An 18,481-nucleotide genomic window follows, 5' to 3' on the forward strand; every position below is an offset into this window, starting at 1 on the left:
ATCTGGGATCTTCCTCGTTGAGGTGGTTCTGCGACTCACTGTTAGAACCAGTTCAGCCACCAGGAGAAAGTACTGACACCACCACCCCCCCCAACAACCCCTCCTGGTTTGGTGCAACGTCAAAGGCTGTTCACAAACTTGAATCACCACACTCCGCACAACACTAAAACCAGGTTTTGACATTGGAATCACTGGAGCTTAACTGGCCAGTTTGCTGCCCGTGGACTCATCACTTCACATGGATGCAAACGCAAAAGTTTATTTTAACACACAAGCTGAACAAAAGCACTGCAATTGGCTCAGCTTGCGGGTACACTGCAATGCACCAAAAAGGTTCCTGATGCTATTCCCATCCCCAACACGCTGACTGATTTCAAATCGAGGTAACGGTTAGGATGCCCCAATTAACTCCAGTGCCCCGGGGCCACTGTGGTGAGAATCGGCCCAAATTCGTGCTCCAGGCAGCTCATCGCCAACTCTCTGCTGAAGTAAGCGTGTGTCTGTCAGATGAGGACAGGATCAGCTCAGCTCAGATCTCCGCCAATACCCAATCCATCCCCCGGTGGGACAGTCCAATCACTGTATAGGTGCAAGACGAGTGGCCAGTTTGACCCGGCCCTGTAGTTACACAGCATCCAGTGCCACACCAACATGCCTGACAACGTCCCCCAAAAGCGGCTCACCACCAGCTTCTCAAGGACAATTAGGGATCGGCGACAAATGGTCTCGTCAGCAACGTCGCATCCCATGAACCTTTGGAAAAAAAGCCGAGTAGCTGTAACACGCTGCTAGCACTTACTAAGGCCCACTGCCACTTTCCAAGGGTACAGGGGGCGAGCATTAAAGGCAGTGACACCCACATCCTGAGGAGTAGGAAATAAGAAAATGTGTAAAAACCAGACATCAGGAGTCATGGAAACTAATTCCTGGGTAAAAAATACCCTTCGTTACAACATAAACAAACTGAGGAAGTGGAGTAAAGACACTTGATCTGGTACGGATTTAACCCATTACTCAGCTGGTCGCTCTGCCATCTTGGGAGTGGGAAGGTTGTGGATTTGAGATTCAGTCCATGACTTGTGCACAAAATCCAGGCTGGCACCCCCCAGCGGGAGAGTGCTGCACTCTTGGAGGTGCCATTAACCCCAAGGCCGCGGCTGCCCACATAGGTGAATGTAAATGATCATCTGGCACCATCGAGAGGGGAGCAGGGAGTTCACCCTGGGTCACATTCCTCTCTCAAGCAACAATGCCAAAACTAAAAGTCCCCAGAATAATTGGCTGCACTCAATTGCTGTTTGCAGAAAGCGGCTGCACTGTTTACTTACACTTAGAAGTAATTCCGGGGAACTTATTGAGGGAGACAAGCACTGTTTAAAAACAAAGTCTTTCTTTCTTAATGAGAGCTGTCAGACAGCAGCCTCCCTTAGCCGGACTCCAACCATGTACTTTATTCAACGGAACAGTACTCATATTTTAGTCACATTTGGAAAAAGTCAAGGAACTGTGTGCCTGTACTATCCACGAACATTTTCCCAACAGTCGGATTAGAGACAGGAGCTGGTACGGGGTCATGCTGTTCTGCTGTGAGACTGCTGACCTGGTGCAGGATATGAACCCATTCCAATACGGTGTAACCCGACTAAGGGTTTCATTCCTCCCCCCCCAGCATGGACATCCTGCATTGGCAGAACGCCACATGGGAGTGACTGGAACAATTGTGCCTCAGACCAAGTGATATAAATCTTTCCAGTGAGTTTGTAATGCAAACTGCACAGCCAGTTTAACAAACTACTTTCTCAACAAGCACAACTCCATTATAGATCCCTGGCTGCCAATGCCACCTCCTACACTTCCGACTCCCTTCTTTGAAAAGGTTGCACTCTCTTTTTTTGATCAGTCATGATCGTATTGAATGATGGTGCGGGCTCGATGGGCCGTATGGTCTACTCCCACTCCTACTTCTTGTGTTCTCGTGTAGTACCATAGGTGCTACCCAAACTCCAGTAACCTCCTCCCCATTGGCCATTCTTGGTCTCTGAACCTGCCAGTTTTTTTTTTCTATATTTGTTCATGGAATGTGGGTGTCGCTGGCTAGGCCAGCATTTATTGTTCATCCCCGAGGTGGGGAGCTGCCTTCTTGAACCGCTGCAGTCCATGTGGTGTAGGTGCACCCACAGTGCTGTTAGGGAGGGAGTTCCAGGATTCTGACCCAGCGACAGTGAAGGAACGGCCGATATATTTCCAAGTCAGGATGGTGAGTGGCTTGGAGGGGAACTTCCAGGTGGTGGTGTTCCCATCTATCTGCTGCCCTTGTCCTTCTAGATTGTAGTGGCCGTGGGTTTGGTAGGTGCTGTCTAAGGAGCCTTGGTGAATTCCTGCAGTGCATCTTGTAGATGATACACACACTGCTGCTACTGTGCGTCGGTGGTGGAGGGAGTGAATGTTTGTGGATGTGGTGCCAATCAAGTGGGCTGCTTTGTCCTGGATAGTGTTGAGCTTCTTGAGTGTTGTTGGAGCTGCACTCATCCAGGCAAATGGAGAGTATTCCATCACACTCCTGGCTTGTGCCTTGTAGATAGTGGACAGGCTCTGGGGAGTCAGGAGGCTATTTGAGCCCTGGGAGTGAGAAGAGTACAGACCACAGCCAAGCTGTTGGACTCAGTGGTCACTATCAGCTGCATATACAGGATCTGCCACACTTTGAACCCAAGGTCTCAGCTTTAGTTCATCTGTGCTAAGTTAGCAGAATTAAGCCAGTGTAACTGTACAAGCTAGTCTCAGTGCCCACAATTTGGAAGAGGATCATTAGTTGTGCACTTAGCCAGCTGAGTGAATATGTTGGGAAGCAGGGTGAAGGTTTGCATGGGCTGGCATCTCATGCCCTCAGATGAGAAACAGCCTGTAGTGCTGGAGGGAAGCGAGAGGCTGAGGAACTGTTACTGCCCTGGGGGAGAGGGTGGATGAGCAAAGAGAGGGCAGGGAACAACCTAAGAATGGTCTGTAGGGCCAGACCTAACATGTCACCAGATCCCACCCACTTCCTTGGCCATTAGCCTTCAAAGAATGTATTTTTTTCCCCTTAAAAGTTCACAACTTTAGAAATTAGCCCCAAATAAATTGACACGAGTCACAAACCTGCCGATGAGTGACAGGCAGTCGCTCAGCAACCACTTTGGCAAACTGCACCCGGCCAACTGGGGAAAAGCAGCTTTAGCAACACTCGTTCAGCCTCATCCTCCCCAACAGCTCAGAGACAGAAACACCATCCCCTGAGCTCCTGCCATCCAACTCAATGCATCGCGCTCCCTCGGTGCACCATTTCACATCAGTACTATTAACACCGCCCAACGAGAAATTTGCCCATTCAATTGGTGGCTGTGCCACGGTATTTTTTTTCACGCTGTTTGCTGTAATTTCAGGATTGAATTTCACAAATCCTGTATCGGAGCTAGGACTGCCATTTAGCAATATCTGGTTCTAAGGACCATCTACAAGATGCACTGCAGGAACTCACCAAGGCTCCCTAGGCAGCACCTTCACCAGCCCATGGCCACTACCATCTAGTCGGACAAGGGCAGCAGATAGATGGGACCACCACCACCTGCAAGTTCCCCTCTGTGGAGGGCTTAGTTATGCAGGTGTGCATGGCTTACCTGGGCATAAAGATGGAGTTGTGCAGAAAATTTTCGAAGGATTTCTGAAACATAACTTCCTCAGCTTCTGCCTTGAGTTCATCCGGCGACTTTGGGCAGGTACAGCATTGGCCGTGTTCTGTTTTGTCTGACTGTTTGGGATCAGCATCACCGTCACCCTCCAAGTCAATTGCCCCAGTTGCTGAAATTCTGGTGGGCAGCTTCATACCTGGAATAAAATTGCTGACTGAGAATGGAGCTGTTCACACAGGTTAAGACACGCATCAGGCATTTAATGCAACACTATCACCGAGAAGGACAAGGGCAGCAGATAGGTGGGAACACCACCACCTGCAAGTTCCCCTCCCAGCCACTCATCACCCTGACTTGGAAATATATCGGCCGTTCCTACACTGTCGCTGGGTCAAAATCCTGCAGCTCCCTCCCTAGCAGCACTGTGGGTGTACCTACACCATACGGACTGCAGCAGTTCAAGAAGGCAGCTCACCACCACCTTCTCAAGGGCAATTAGGGATGGGCAATAAATGCTGGCCCAGCCAGCGACGCCCACATCCCATGAATGAATCCCTTGAGTGAACCACCCCCACCACCCCCCTTTCATTGCTGGGCTATGGGAAATTTCAATGTCCTTCCATGAGAACTTACTCCACAATCAGATTGTCCTCAGGAAAAAAAAAAGGTTACGAGAAAATCACAGATTACCAAAATCTCTCAAAATTTTGAATAAGTAAATAGAACTGAAACCAATCCCACTGGTCAGTGACTCAGGACGAGGGGGCAGAAATTCAAGGTCGGCATCAAAAGAACACAGGCAGGGTTTAGACCAAAAAATATTTGTAAAATCTGGTTGGGACGACGAATATTTTATCAAAGAAGCAGGACCTATGTCCATTTTTTAAAAAATGAAAATGGATAAATATTTGAAAAGGATTTGGGAGAACGGGTCTATAGGTTAGGGAGCTCTATCAGAGAGACAGCGCAGACATGATGGGATGAATGGCCTCCTGTAACCTGTAAAACATCCTCTAGTTTTCTCCCTCGCTCCTAACGTCCTAATGTTTAACTTGCACCCCTTGGAATTTCGCCACTGAGTCAATGCGTCAATCCACTCAGTCACTTTTACCTTTGTGGCAATAGTCATGTTTATAAAGCTCGGTGTCCTCTGACTGCTGTTGCCAACGCACCAGGTAGTAGGTGATGTTCCCGTTCGAAAAGGCAGGCGGCTTCCACCTCACAACCAGCTGAGATGAGGAGTTAGACATGGAGAGCACGTCGAGAGGGACCGAAGGCACTGTGAGGTGGGTGGGGAGGGCAGGGGCGGAAAAAAAAAAGAAACTGGTTAGTCCCAGGTATAAGTGAAAGTTGTGCATCTACTGAAGAAGTCCCAGTCTTGCACCCCTATCCTGGTACCGAGGCCATTGCTGCACGTGGTCTAGGAACCGCTCCACCTTCCGAAGTTACACTCACTTTGCACTGGCGGAGTGAACCGAATGCTCTGATTGAGGTCCCGGTATCGCCTCTAGCGGCTGAAAAAGGATAGATTGGAAAGATTCAAACTTTAACCCGTTCTCAGCTTGGCAGCGGCTGACCTGACTGTTCCTGAACTGGCGGAACGGGCGGGGGCAGAGACCGAGACAGGGTGGGGGGGGAGAGAGAGAGAGAGGAGAAAAACCCCAACTCCTCGATGCCCTGCTGCCTTCTCTCTGGAAGCTCAGGCAGACACTGGGCAGGAGACGGTCAAGGGCAGTTGTAACATCGAGCAGTCCTATTGGCATGCTATTCAGGTTCATACTGGCCACCTGATGGGTGACACCTTGGTACCTGGGCACAAGACAGTACATTCAGAAAATTCCCACAATCTATATTTTTTATGTATCTATTTTCTTTTTTGGGATGTGGGTGGCGTGGTGAACCTCTCTATATATTACACATCCTGAGTTGCCCCAAGGTTCCTCTGGGCTTTATGTAATTTATCCTCAAAACCTCAAAAGGGAATTGTGCGTCAACCACGTACAACAAGGGCCATTGGCAGGTCAGACCCAGTATGGGTGGAAGGCTCACTCCTCTGAAGCACATCAGTGAACAACTGAACCTCATCTGGTGCATGAGCCTCAGGCACAAACCGCTTGGGCCTGTTAATGGTATGTTGATTATATTGTTAGCATACACAGGTGAAGGGCATTGTTTAAGTACTCTGGGCACGTATAAATAGGGGGCAGCTGGGAGACTGGGTATAGAGAGCCACGAGTCTGAACAAAGTCAATAAACTCTCTCGATAAAGAAAAGCTGTGTCTTGGTTTCGACTTCACCAGCCAGCTTGGATTCTATTAACAGGGCCAAATGACCTGTTTCTGTGCTGGAGACTCAATGTAACCAGCTGGGGTTCCTTTTAACAACCTGACATTGTCATTTTTCTGGGTGTAGCTCACAGATTCCCAGCTTCAACGAATTCAATTCCACAACTCTCAACGCAGTGGGATTTGTACGTGTGGCATCTGGGTTGCTAACCCATCAAAGCCACTAGGGTGCCACAGCCTGCCTGCAAACGTGGCCAAGACATTGTCTAAGCAGCTGCTTTTATAGAGACAAGCGGCGTCGGTTATTTGGGTGACGTTACAGTACACGACCCGAAGACTCGTTACCTGAGGCGTTTGTCTTCATGTAGATGATTTCACTCTTCGCCCCATGGTTACGGCCGTCTTCAGAAGTGGCGAGAGTGATCGCCTTGACGAAAATGGCATACTGGGTCCAGGGCTTCAAATTCGTCAAATATACTCCTGGTTCTTGGGCCTTGCTCTGGGGAAGGTCAACGTCAACCATGCTCCAGCTATTGGAGCCACACGCATCCTGCCCATCATACTCAGTCAAATTTTGAAAAGGTCTTATGGGGAGAAAGAACATATAACAAACAGAATTACCACAATCCCATCGGCAGAATGCATTTTAATGAAACACAATCGAGATCCCATCCACATCTTTGCTGCCTTTCTCTTCCCCGATTCCACTTGGCATGGGAGTCAGAGGTTACATTGTGTTAGTCCCCACTGCAACACTCTTCTACATCAAAGTACCCTGTAACAGTTTGCTTTTGACTTCATCTGCTAAGTGCACTACAAGTAGCTTCAGTGGCCCTGGAATTAGAGAATGAGGGGGTGCGGGGAAAGAGAAATCAGTAAGATTTTTCTACTGCTGATCACCTCCCATCGACTTCGGCTGCTAAGTGCACGTTCATGGAAATTGTGCAAGGAAGGGATGCTCTTGGCTGCTGCCACACGAATAACAACCACTTGTGTGAACTGCTGAAAGGCTGCCAGCCTGTGGAAAGGGAGAGTGTGAGGAAGAAGGGTGGGATTGGTACCCAGAGTGGCTCCTTTTTTGTTCTTGCATGGAATGTGAGGTGCACTGGCTAGGCGATATATTTACAAGTCAGGATGGTGAGCAGCTTGGAGGGGAACTTGCAGGTGGTGGTGGTGTTCCCATGTGTCTGCTGCCCTTGTCCTTCTAGACGGTAGAAGTTGTGGGTTTGGAAGGTGATGTCGAAAGAGATTTGGTGAGTTGATATAGTGCATCTTGTAGATGGTACATATTGCTGCCACTGTGCATCGCTGGTGGAGGGAGTGAATGTTTAAGCTGGTGGGCAGGGTGCCGATCAAGCCAGCGTCTTTGTCCTTGAGCGCTGTTGGAGCCGCACTCATCCCCGGCAAGTGAAGTGCATTCCATCACACTCCTGACTTGTGCCTCCTAGATGTGGACAGGTTTTGGGGAGTCAGGAGGTGAGTAACTCACTGCAGTGTTGCCCAGCTTGGGTTTCAGATGTCTACTGATTGAGAGAGAGTGAAGACTGAAGCGGCGGGGGGGGGAAGTTCCATAGATTTGAGGACCAGGAAAAGACTTGAGCTCAAGTTGGAACCTGCTTCGGGGGTGGCCCTCAGATGGGTAGTTACATAGACACACTGGTATAAACTTTTCACCACCCAAAGACAATCCAGCCGATTCCTTTTTGATAAAAACAAAAAACCACTGCGGATGCTGAAAATCCAAAACAAAAACAGAATTACCTGGAAAAACTCAGCAGGTCTGGCATCATCGGCGGAGAAGAAAAAGAGTTGACGTTTCGAGTCCTCATGACCCTTCAACGAAGGGTCATGAGGACTCGAAATGTCAACTCTTTTCTTCTCCGCCAATGCTGCGATTCCTTTTTGATATTTGTTTTTGGGATATGGACCACTGTGGAAAGTTCTGGAAATTCTGGACAGCTCTACATTCATTGTCCATTCTAGCAGTTTTCTGTCATGATTATTCTCAGACCAAAATGGTTTTCTAAGCCCACAGTCAATCCTCTTAATGTGGGACTGGAGTCACGTATACTCGGACCAGTCGAGGATGGCAAATTCCTTTCTTTGAAGGACATCACTGAACCAGTTTGGTTTTTATGATAATGCCATTCTCACCACCTCCCTTGCCCTTCCCGCCCCCAGCTCCAACACCCCCCCCCACACACACAAGCTCACATATCATTGGATTTATCAAACTCAATTTCACAACTTTCCCCAGTTACTAAGTCTAGATCCACGAGCACTGTACTACCTGCCCAGCCCAGCCCAGCTTAGGCGCTAGTGCATATGCAGACGATAACCAAACACTTACGCTTCTTTGTAATAGACAATGAAACTGATGAGGTCCCTGTAATCTGGAGGGCGGTAACGCTCCCACTTCAGTATTATCCTGTTCTTGGCTGTGGAATTGGCTGTGAACTTCAAGATGTGACTTTCACCTGATAGTAAAGAGGGTACAAAATAAATGTTACCGTTGAAGATATGCAGAGACTACCTGGGTCTCCTATCACTGGGCTGCTAAACGCGGAGGCACTTCTAGAACACACTGTCTGAAAGGATGGCGGAATCAGCTCCACTAACAACTTTCAAAACAGAGCCTGGTAAAAAAAAAAAACCTGCAGGACTAAGGGGAGAGAGTAGGGCTAATTGGGTAGATTCATCAAGGAATGGGCACAGGCACGATGGGCTGAATGGCCTCATTCTGCTGTGTAATTCCATATTGATCAGCATTTGCTGCATTTTTCACACTCTAGACTTTCCCCTTCCTTTCTCATGAAAAGTCTCCTGAACTCATCACATTTTGTTCCCAATAAAGTCAGGACTCATGTCTCCATCAGTGCCCAAGGTGCTCTATCCATCCAGCTACAAGGCTCCTTAGACAGCACCATCCAAACCCAGAACCGCTACCACCTGGAAGGACAAGGGCAGCAGAGACATGGGAACACCACCACCTGGAAGTTCCCCTCCAAGCCGCACACCATCCTGACTTGGAAATATATCGGCCGTTCCTTCACTGCCGCTGGGTCAAAATCCTGGAACTCCCTCCCTAACAGCACTGTGGGTGTACCTACACCACAGGGACTGCAGCGGTTCAAGAAGGCAGCTCACCACCACCTTCTCAAGGGCAGTTAGGGATGGGCAATAAATGCTGGCCCAGCCAGAGATGTCCACAACACATGAATGAATTTTAAAAAAACTTGGGGAGTGTGGGGGCGGGGGGTAACATCAAGTCATCAACCAGAGGCAAACCTTGGCATCTGATTCAGCTCCCCTCCTTCATTTTATCATCGTGCACCATTGTTTATGGTTTGAGGAGTCACGGTACTGGAATCCATGCTGGGCACAGGATGGCAGGGCAGAGGTAGCTCACTTTGTGCACAGCGCAGAAGTCACACCGGTATAGAGTCTAACTGCGATAACCCACCAAACAAAACGGAAATGCAATCGTTTGGTTCAAGCAGCCAAAATAATACCTCAAATGTGTTTCACTCTATCCTCCTGTTCCATTCCTCTTTCACACACAGAGGAGTGAAAGAATTTTGAATGATTGGATAACTCGAACAAAATTACCTTAAATGAAGAATAGATTATTGGCACACCGCTGTACAGAGCGTTCAGGAGTGAAGGGATTGCCCATTGTGGAACAGAAGCAGATGACCCAGGTGGTTTGTTCCCCCCTGTCATTGCTGAGCAACAGTCAGGGTACCACAACTGGTCTCAGCGTCACTGGTTTGGTTGGGGGGGGGGTGGGGGGGGTTGGAATTCAGCCCACGTTTCCAATCTAACCTAGGGACTCCACTGCCCAAGTGCGTACGCAATGTGTGATGGCAAGAATAGCCTCAGCCACCATGTTGTGTGTGGTTCAACATCCTACCTACACTCACCACCTGGGCTCAGACACAAAGAACAGACTTGCTCTGATAGCGATGAGATCACTTGAGAGCAATGCCTTCAGCACAGGAGGAAGTTGGTAAAACAAAATTTGGCTTTTATACATCTCACCCCCACAGTTAGAGCAGTTTTAAAATAACCAGCACACAAACGCAGGTTTTAATGAACTCACAGGAAGCTCGGTCTCCGTTAGTCCGCTGCTCCATGTCAGCACTGCCCTGTCTCCCCTTCACACCAGCTACCTCCACCATGCGGTAAATCTCAGACACACAAAGCTTCGGGTTGAAGGCAAAGTAGATCTTCCCCTGCTTGATGGTGAGGTTATGACGGCTCCAATCCCACAGCTGCTGCAAGTTCTGGTTGTCCAGCACGTAGAAAGAATAGTTCCTGCTCAATTAAACAAGGCAAGCCAGTCATAAAAAGTACACATTCATTTGGAGGGGGAGACGTATTAATGTATGTATTGTAGTTAAGGTATGGTGTTATTTACATGCAGAGCGAAGAGTTCTTCACTCTGCCCACAATGATGGATCTTATGGGTGTCAACTTCTAGCCAGTAACCCGTCAAACCAGCAGAGCATTTCCCTACTTACCAACCCTGTAGCATACTGTAGCATCTCGGGAACTCAGGGCCAGTTAGCGTCATGTACACTGGGGGGGTTAAGGTTTCTCAGGTAGGCACCTTTGAACCAGCGGACTCCAACTGTTATCAGCTACGGTGTCAGCCATGACTCTAGGAGAAGGGGGGGCGGGTGGTGAGGGAGGGAGGGGCAGCATCCTCATCTCTGCATCTGAAGGCTGTGGGTGCAAGTCGTCATTCCAGGCCGACGCTCCAGTGTAGTACTGAGGGAGTGCTGCACTGTTGGCGATGCGGTCTTACAAATGATATTTTAAGCTGGGGGGCCCTGCCTTGCCCTCTTGGGTGGGCAGAGAGATCCCTGGCCTCAACTAACGTGACTAGAAGATGATCCAGTCATGATCGCATGGCTGTGAGAGAGTGTTTGCTGAGTGCAAATTGGCTGTTGCGTCTCTTACATTACAACTGTGATTACACCTCAAAGCTACTTTATTCCCTGAAAAGTGCTTTGGGACACGCTGAGATTACGAAAGACACTATATAAATGCAAGTGCTTTTTTTTTTCCATTTCCCTCAGCGGACATTTATATTTCATGTCAAGAGGCTCCAGCTTCCAATAGTACAGGGCTCCACGTAATTCAGCGTTTGCCAGGCCCACTGGTGAAAAAGGCCTGGATATTGAAGCTAAACAGTTTTAGTGCGTCCAAAAACCAGATCGAAATACTTTTTTTTCGAAAAGGAATCCAGCTGCATATCTACCTTTGTTTCAGGTTGCTCGGTAGCTCGAGTAAGGCTTCCTGCAGTGAGGAGCTGAGTCAGAGTTTTAAATTGGCCAACTTGACGTGGAGTGTAGATTAAATCTGGAAACTCTTACTCTGCGTGGTTAAGCTACACACTGGGAGGTTCACAGACAAACTCAGCCACCAGGGATGATACAAGCTCCAAGCATTCCGTGTGTAGTCCACCTGCTTTTTCATTTTTAATGGCCGGAACCCAGATCATTGAACCACACAGGAAGGCTGATGTTTAAATGAAACAGTGTTAATGGAAGGCTGTTGCACTGCTCCAACTGTCTGGAAATGCCTTCTGCAGACCAAGGAGGAAATCCCACCTTAATGCAGGTCATCAATCGCAATCTTGGCTGCATCACTCCATCTAATTTCCCAGCTCCACAGCCTTGGCTATCAGAGATTGCAGCTCTTAAGGCAGGAGTCTCCAAGGTACGGCCTTCACCTGAGACAGTGGCATTGTGGCAACGTCACTGGACTAGTAATCCAAAGGCCCAAATGAATGCTGTGGGGGCACGTGTACAAATCCCACCATGAGGGAATTTAAATTCAATTAATTAATAAATAAAAATATGGAATTGAAAGCTAGTCTCAGTAATGTTGACCATGAAGCAATCAACTATCCTAAAAACCCATCTGGTTCACTAAAGCCCTTTAGGGAGGGAAATCTGCCGTCCTTACCTGGTCTGGCCTACATGTGACTCCAGACCCACAAGCAATGTGGTTAACCATTAAATGCCCTCTGAAATGGCCTAGCAAGCCACTTGGTTGTACCAAACCGCAGTGGTTTAAAGCAGGAAGCTCACCCTCGCCTTCTCAAGGGCAATTAGGAATGGGCAGCAAATACTGGCCTTGACAACAACACCCACATTCCACAAAAGAATAGCAAAAAAAAAACGTGCAGCTTGGCAGCTTCTGGTAATCCAGCCCTTGAAGCCCAGGAAACTTGGTTACATTTCCATTTTTATGTATGTTTGGAATTTTGAGAGTAGCTGGTGGATAAGCCTTCAACTGGAGCACCAAAACCTGTTTGTGTCCTCAACTAGAAATACCTAACCACATAAATGTAAGTCGTTGTTGTATTAGTAGAGCTACATGGTTGGTGTATGTGACAGGTTGGATTGACCAGCTGGTATTTTCCTGCCTGATATTTTTGTCGGGAAATTTGGGAACCCTGATTTATAGCTTATACCAAGCCTCGGGGTTAACGAATCTGACCTAAGACAGACAAAAAGCTTGAAGAGATAGATGACCATGTCTTTTAAGAAAAATTAAGAGGGGGGGGAAACTCCCAGTGTTAGAACTCCCCTCACCCCAACTCTCCCAAGGAAACATCCTCCTCAGTGCAGTCTCATATGAACAGGAAGAGGCCATTCAGCCCCTTCTTCAGTCAATGATATCATATATGATCTGCAGTCTAACTCCATATATGAAATAAAGCATCATATTACCAGGCTTTGGTCTATGAAGAGTGGGAAGGAATTAGCCAGTGTGCCTGCTCCAACTCATTGTCCATCGGTCACTGATGGAGAGAGCTGGGTGAGTAGCTAACGGATGAAGACTGCGATTTGTACGCCCATTCACAACACAAGACTAGTCGTATAACCGGTCAACACTGACTCAATTCACGCACGGAAACTACGATGAGGTGCTGGAAGGCTGACGGCACCTGCAGAGCTGCACACCAATGTGAATCAGGCAGGAGGGGGAGAAGATGGGACTTAAGGGGCCAATATCATAAATCATAATTGGAAGCTGGTTAGAAAATATACCCAAGGGGATTCGCACCATGTGGATTGCAAAAACACCAGGTGTTCAAGGAAGAGGACAGCGGGAGCAATGTGACCTCAGGGTGCAGGTTGCTTTATAAAGCCCTGAGGCACACAAGCCCTTCTGATGGACTGCGGCCTTGTATCACATGCTCAAACACAAGACTTGCTCAAAGAGCTACTCCCACTGCAAGCTTTGTTTTTCCTGAACCAGTACAGCTTTTGTGACTACTGGACCATGTCAGAAAGACACTTGAAACCTGGCATCTCAAAACAAAGTGGCTGGATAGTCACTCTGACATGACCTTTCCCATGACCCCCCACTGCTTGAAGTCAAAGGCCTCCCTGTACAAAGTTCATTGTTTGTTCTGGGAATAAAAGACTTACCTTTCAGCAATTAGTGCTTTCACCATTTAAAACCATGTTTATTTTAGGCCCAGATTAACATTGGGGAGGAAAGGAGGGGGATGTTCAAGAATGCTGTTCTGACGGAGTTACCGAAATATTTGTACTCCTTCAAATTTAACCTTTCTCCCGCTTGGTCACCTATACCTCTCCCTGACTAGATACTTTTCTGAAGAGGGTCTCGGATTTATAACGCACCAGATCCATAGTTCTCTTAAAATGTTTTACATCCAGTGGATTACTTCGAAACACAGGAACAGGAGGTAGTGCAACACCTCAAACCTGTTCTTCCATTCAGTTAGATCATGGCTGCTCTGTATCTTAACTCAACGTACTCCGCATTATTCTGTAACCTTAATACCCTGGCCTAACAAAAATCTATCAACGTCAGGTTTAGGCATTTTCAGTGGATCCTCAGCCATTAGATCTCCAATGGATCTCTCTGTTGTGGGACAGCATTGTAGGTTTTCCACTATTGCGTGTGAAGAACTGCTTTCCTGACATCACCTCTGGCCAGCCTGGCTCTAACTTTAAATTAGAGTCCCCTGTTCTGGACTCCCCTGCCAGCAGGAATAGTTTTTCCCCGCTTTCTACCCTACTAAATCCTTTAATCATCATCGCCCACTTCGATCAGGTCGCTCCTTAAGCTTCAACACTCAAGGGAAATCAAAGTCGGCCTGCCAGCCAGTCAGCATTGTAGTATAAATTCTCCTGTAGTATAAATTGTCGTGATTGTTTTAGTATTTGGTATTCTTGTGTTTGTCCTGAAGAGTGCAAGACGAAAAGCTTCAGCAACATGTCTCTCTTTTCAGTAATATTTTATACTGTTGCTCCATTATAAGCACATTCACTGACCGTAAAGTGATTTTGGGATGTTCTGGGGTCATAATATGAGCCAAGTTCATTCATTCTCATGAGGTCAGGGACCGTGGCAGACAATCTGTGCACTGCAATGACCCAAAGTTTAACGCCTCATCTGGAAATCAAGTGTAGTCTATGCAACCTGTCCTTGTAATTTAACCTCCACATCATTCTGAAGGTATGGAGACAAACAGGGCAACCCATTTGCAGGGAGCACAGGTCCACAAAGAGCAATGTGATAAATGACCAAATCATCCGGTTTTAATTGTATTGTTTGAGGGATGAATGTTGGCTAAGGCACATTCTTCTCTAAACATAAGGTGACTTTTGTGAGGGCGTTCAGTGTTGAGAGACTACGGACTAGGGAAAGATAGAGGAATTACTGCCAATTTTGGGAACTATTCAATGTCACCATTGTGGAGAATGTTATCACATTACAATGCTGGCACTAAAATGGGGAGGGGAGGAGTGGGCTACTGTTGCCAGATGTGTCCCTTTCAACATTAGTTTCCCCCTAACAGGTTAATCTCTTTGGAGCTTATTACAATTCTTCCCAATATCCTTCCTCCTCTGTCCAGAAGGTGTTCACTGTGGTCAGTTTCATTGACATCAACAGCCTCAACGGAGAAGCATGGGGCAGCACTCTCATCCACAAGCCATAAGGGCTGTGGGTTCAAGCCCCACTCAAGTCAAGAGCACAAAATCTCAGTGGACACTCCTGCTGTAGTACTGAGGGAGTGCAGTACTGGAGGAGGCACCGTCCTTTGGATGAGGTACTAAACCAGAGCTCTGTCTACGTATTCTTATGGCATTGTTCAAAGAGCAGGGCAAGCTTTCAATTACCCCTCAACCACTATTTTTGTTTTCATTCGGTCATTGGATGCGGGCATCGCTGGCTAGGCCAGCAATTTTCTTGCCGATCCCTAATTGCCCACAAGGAGGTGGTGGCGAGCTGTCCGCTTGAACCGCTGCAGTCCATGTGGTGTAGGTACACCCACAGTGCTGTTAGGATTTTGACCCAGTGACAGTGAAGGAACGGCGCTATATTTCCAAATCAGGATGGTGAGTGGCTTGGAGGGGAACCTGTTGGTGGTGCTCCCATGCATCTGCTGCCCTTGTCCTTCTAGATGGTCGACTTTGTAGGTGTGGAAGGTGCTGCCAAAGGGATATAACAAGAGACAAATCCACTCATGATGTTCTTGGGTGCTTGCAGTGCACAAATTGTCCGCCACAGTCCCCGGCCTGATAAGATGAATGAACTTGCTCATATAATAACCCCAGAACATCCCACAACACTTTACAATCAACAAAGTACTTTTTAATTGATGTGTGGTCACCGTTAACAATTGAGGAACAATATAAAATATTGCTGAAGAGAGACACAGGCTGGCAAAGCTTTTCCCCTTGTGCTCATCAGGACAAATGCAAGAATACTAAATTTTAAAGGGACCAACAATTTGTACTGCATGAGAAAAGGGTACTGATTGGTTGGCAAGTTAACTGATTGGCCAAGGCATTGCCATGGAGAAAATAGTAAATATATTTAAGTAATTCAGATGTATTATGGTGGGAGTAAAGCACCATTAAAATAAAATTTATTTCTTTATAAACTGAACCTAAGCCAACAGTGTTATTCTAGTTTCCTGTCAGCACATGCCAATTCTGGGAGGTTCCCTGCCAATAACAATGGGGAATCCTGGTTGATGTTCCTTCTTGTAAATTAAGGCTGTTGGGTTCAAAGACTTCAGCCACAACAAAAACAAAAATACCTGGAAAAACTCAGCAGGTCTGGCAGCATCTGCGGAGAAGAACACAGTTAACGTTTCGAGTCCGCATGACTCTTCAACAGAACTAGCTCAGCCACAACACTGGTCAAACTCAGCTAATTCAGCATAGGAGGCGAAGGGGTTAAATCTAGGCTCGCCCCACTGGCTTGGCTCACTGAGTTGCCAATAGGTTTAACATGGGAGGCGCCATTTTGCATTTGGCTAGCATGCAGCAGACCGGCTTTTCCAACAGTAATGTCCCTAGTGGGGTGCTCACCCTTCCAGCTGATCCTCGCCATTGATGTAGCGCAGGCTCTTAAAGAAGGAAAGTGAGACGAGGGCATAGGAATGGCGGATTTTCACGTATCCCGAAATAGTTTCTATCAGCCCAAGGTTGGCCTCCAGCTCTGCGGCGATGTTGTCTGGTGAAAGAAAAAGCAGAGAAAAAAAAAGTTAAAATTCTCAATTTAGCAAAAAAAAAACAAATAACAAAGTACATTTCTGAAATGTTTGGACTACGCGGCAACCTGCAGCTCGTGGCCCAGGAGCCAACGTCTGAAGAACAGGTGAAATGAGAGGTTGCCTCCATCCAGAAAAAGGCCAAGCTCTTGAGGCCTGAAATTAAATAGGTTTGGGCCACCCCAGGCAGCAGTGAAATCTCTTCTGTGAAGTGAAGTTAGTTTACAAACAGGAGCTGTTACCAGCGTACTCCACAGCTTGGGGCTCAGGCTCCTGGTCACCATGTCTCAAGTCTTGCTGGCAGGTATGTGCGTGCCTGTCTGTCCTAGACACTCACATTGAGGGACAAGGAGACCAAGTGGTGCACACTGGTCTTCAATGCTGACAGGCAGGCGTGGGAAGTCTCTCCCCACCTCTCTGCTGGGGAGTATGGAATTTGGGCAGTCTTAATCCAATCCCCTACCGTCTATAGCTACGCCTAAATTGACAAATACACTCAGGGGCCAACCTGGAGCTTGGTTCCGCAGCTTGGGCTGGAAGGGGGCGAGTGGAGGCTGATCGACCTGGGCTCAGTCACAATAGCTTTCCATGGCAGATCAGAATAGCCGACAGCCAGCGTCAAACAGATGAAGAGCAGCCGTTCAGGTGAGGACTGCCAGTGCACGAAGAACAAGGGCCAAGAAGCTATCAACAGTCTTGAGAAGGAATTGGATGAAATTGAAAAGGTTGGAGGTGGGGGTGGAGGGATGGAACATGCTTGTAGGAAGAGCAACAAACATTTACCTCCAGAAGCAAACACAAAGTAATAAGTAAAAAAACAGGCGGTACTCACTCCCCCTCCGGATCGTGATGATCAAGTTGCCATCAATAACCGTGCATCCCTGCAGGTTTTGGGCTGCGGTGACTGAATCGATGGTCTTCGTTTTCACTGAACAGACACTGGGACAAGGGCCGTCACAGGGGGTGCAGTACATGCTGCGAGAAGGGGGAGAGAAATGACTCCTGGTTACCCAAACACAACACACAACAGCAGCCAAACAGGACTTAATTCACACCCTTAATACAAACTGGTCCTTCCATTTCTAACACTGCAAAGTGATGGCCCTACACACATTCTGACTTGGAACAAAAGTGTTTGTGGGGGTGGGGGCGGGGCGGAGGTGATAGCATGGGGGAAACTCTTTTCCCCAACACCAGTAAAGAAACCAGATTGAGAATTATACCCATAGTGGTTACAGTTTTGATTCTGGGCTTTATTTGTTCAGCAATTGCTTTAGACATCTGGCTTACTTTTGCCAGAGTTATCACGATTATCATTACAATGTGGGAACTCCTTACTGTTAGGCAAATTTGGAAAGGGGGAATCAAAGGAAAGTTTGATTCATGTCACAGGTGGTGGTAAGATGCCTTCTTGAGCCGCTGCAGTCCATGTGGTGTAGGTACACCCACAGTGCTGTTAGGGAGGGAGTTCCAGGATTTTGACCCAGCGACAGTGAAGGAATGGCCGATATATTTCCAAGTCAGGATGGCGAGTGGCTCGGGGGGGGAACTTGCAGGACAACTGCCTTTGTCCTACTATGTGGTAGTGGTCATTGGTTTGGAAGGTGCTGTCAAAGGAGCCTTGTTGAGTTGCAAGGCATCTTCTAGGTGTTACACACTGCTGCCACTGTGCATCAGTGGTGGAGGGAGTGGATATTGAAGGTGGAGAATGGGGTGTCAATCAAGTGGGCTGCTTTGTCCTGGATGGTGTTGAGCTTCTTAAGTGTTGTTGGAGCTGCACTCATTTCAGGCAAGTGAAGAGTATTACAACTATACTCCTGTGTAAGTGGATTTGGAAGGAAATCAACAGTCGGCCAAGGCCCCCAGCATGAACGAATGGCTTATGCCGGAAGGTACACGTTGGTGGATGGGTCTGGTTCTGATACAAGGGCTTCCCAGCTCCAAATAGCTCATCAGCATTTACAGTCTAAGGG

At 47.7% G+C, this 18,481-nt stretch overlaps 1 protein-coding gene across 1 annotated transcript in view; it reads right to left on the bottom strand.

The window, feature by feature from the left end:
- Positions 1-18,481, bottom strand: part of igf1ra (insulin-like growth factor 1a receptor) — a 228,607-nt gene that overhangs the window by 39,604 nt on the left and 170,522 nt on the right. The window contains exons 4-10 of the mRNA XM_078532356.1: positions 17,341-17,483; positions 16,327-16,471; positions 10,056-10,270; positions 8,304-8,430; positions 6,299-6,537; positions 4,780-4,947; positions 3,657-3,864 (exon numbers count right to left, since the gene is read on the bottom strand). Coding sequence (XP_078388482.1) covers positions 3,657-3,864; positions 4,780-4,947; positions 6,299-6,537; positions 8,304-8,430; positions 10,056-10,270; positions 16,327-16,471; positions 17,341-17,483 — 1,245 coding nt within the window. The remainder of the gene's footprint in view (positions 1-3,656; positions 3,865-4,779; positions 4,948-6,298; positions 6,538-8,303; positions 8,431-10,055; positions 10,271-16,326; positions 16,472-17,340; positions 17,484-18,481) is intronic.

The sequence above is a fragment of the Cetorhinus maximus genome, chromosome 30 (assembly GCF_964194155.1).
Source record: "Cetorhinus maximus chromosome 30, sCetMax3.hap1.1, whole genome shotgun sequence".
Lineage (NCBI taxonomy): Eukaryota > Metazoa > Chordata > Chondrichthyes > Lamniformes > Cetorhinidae > Cetorhinus > Cetorhinus maximus.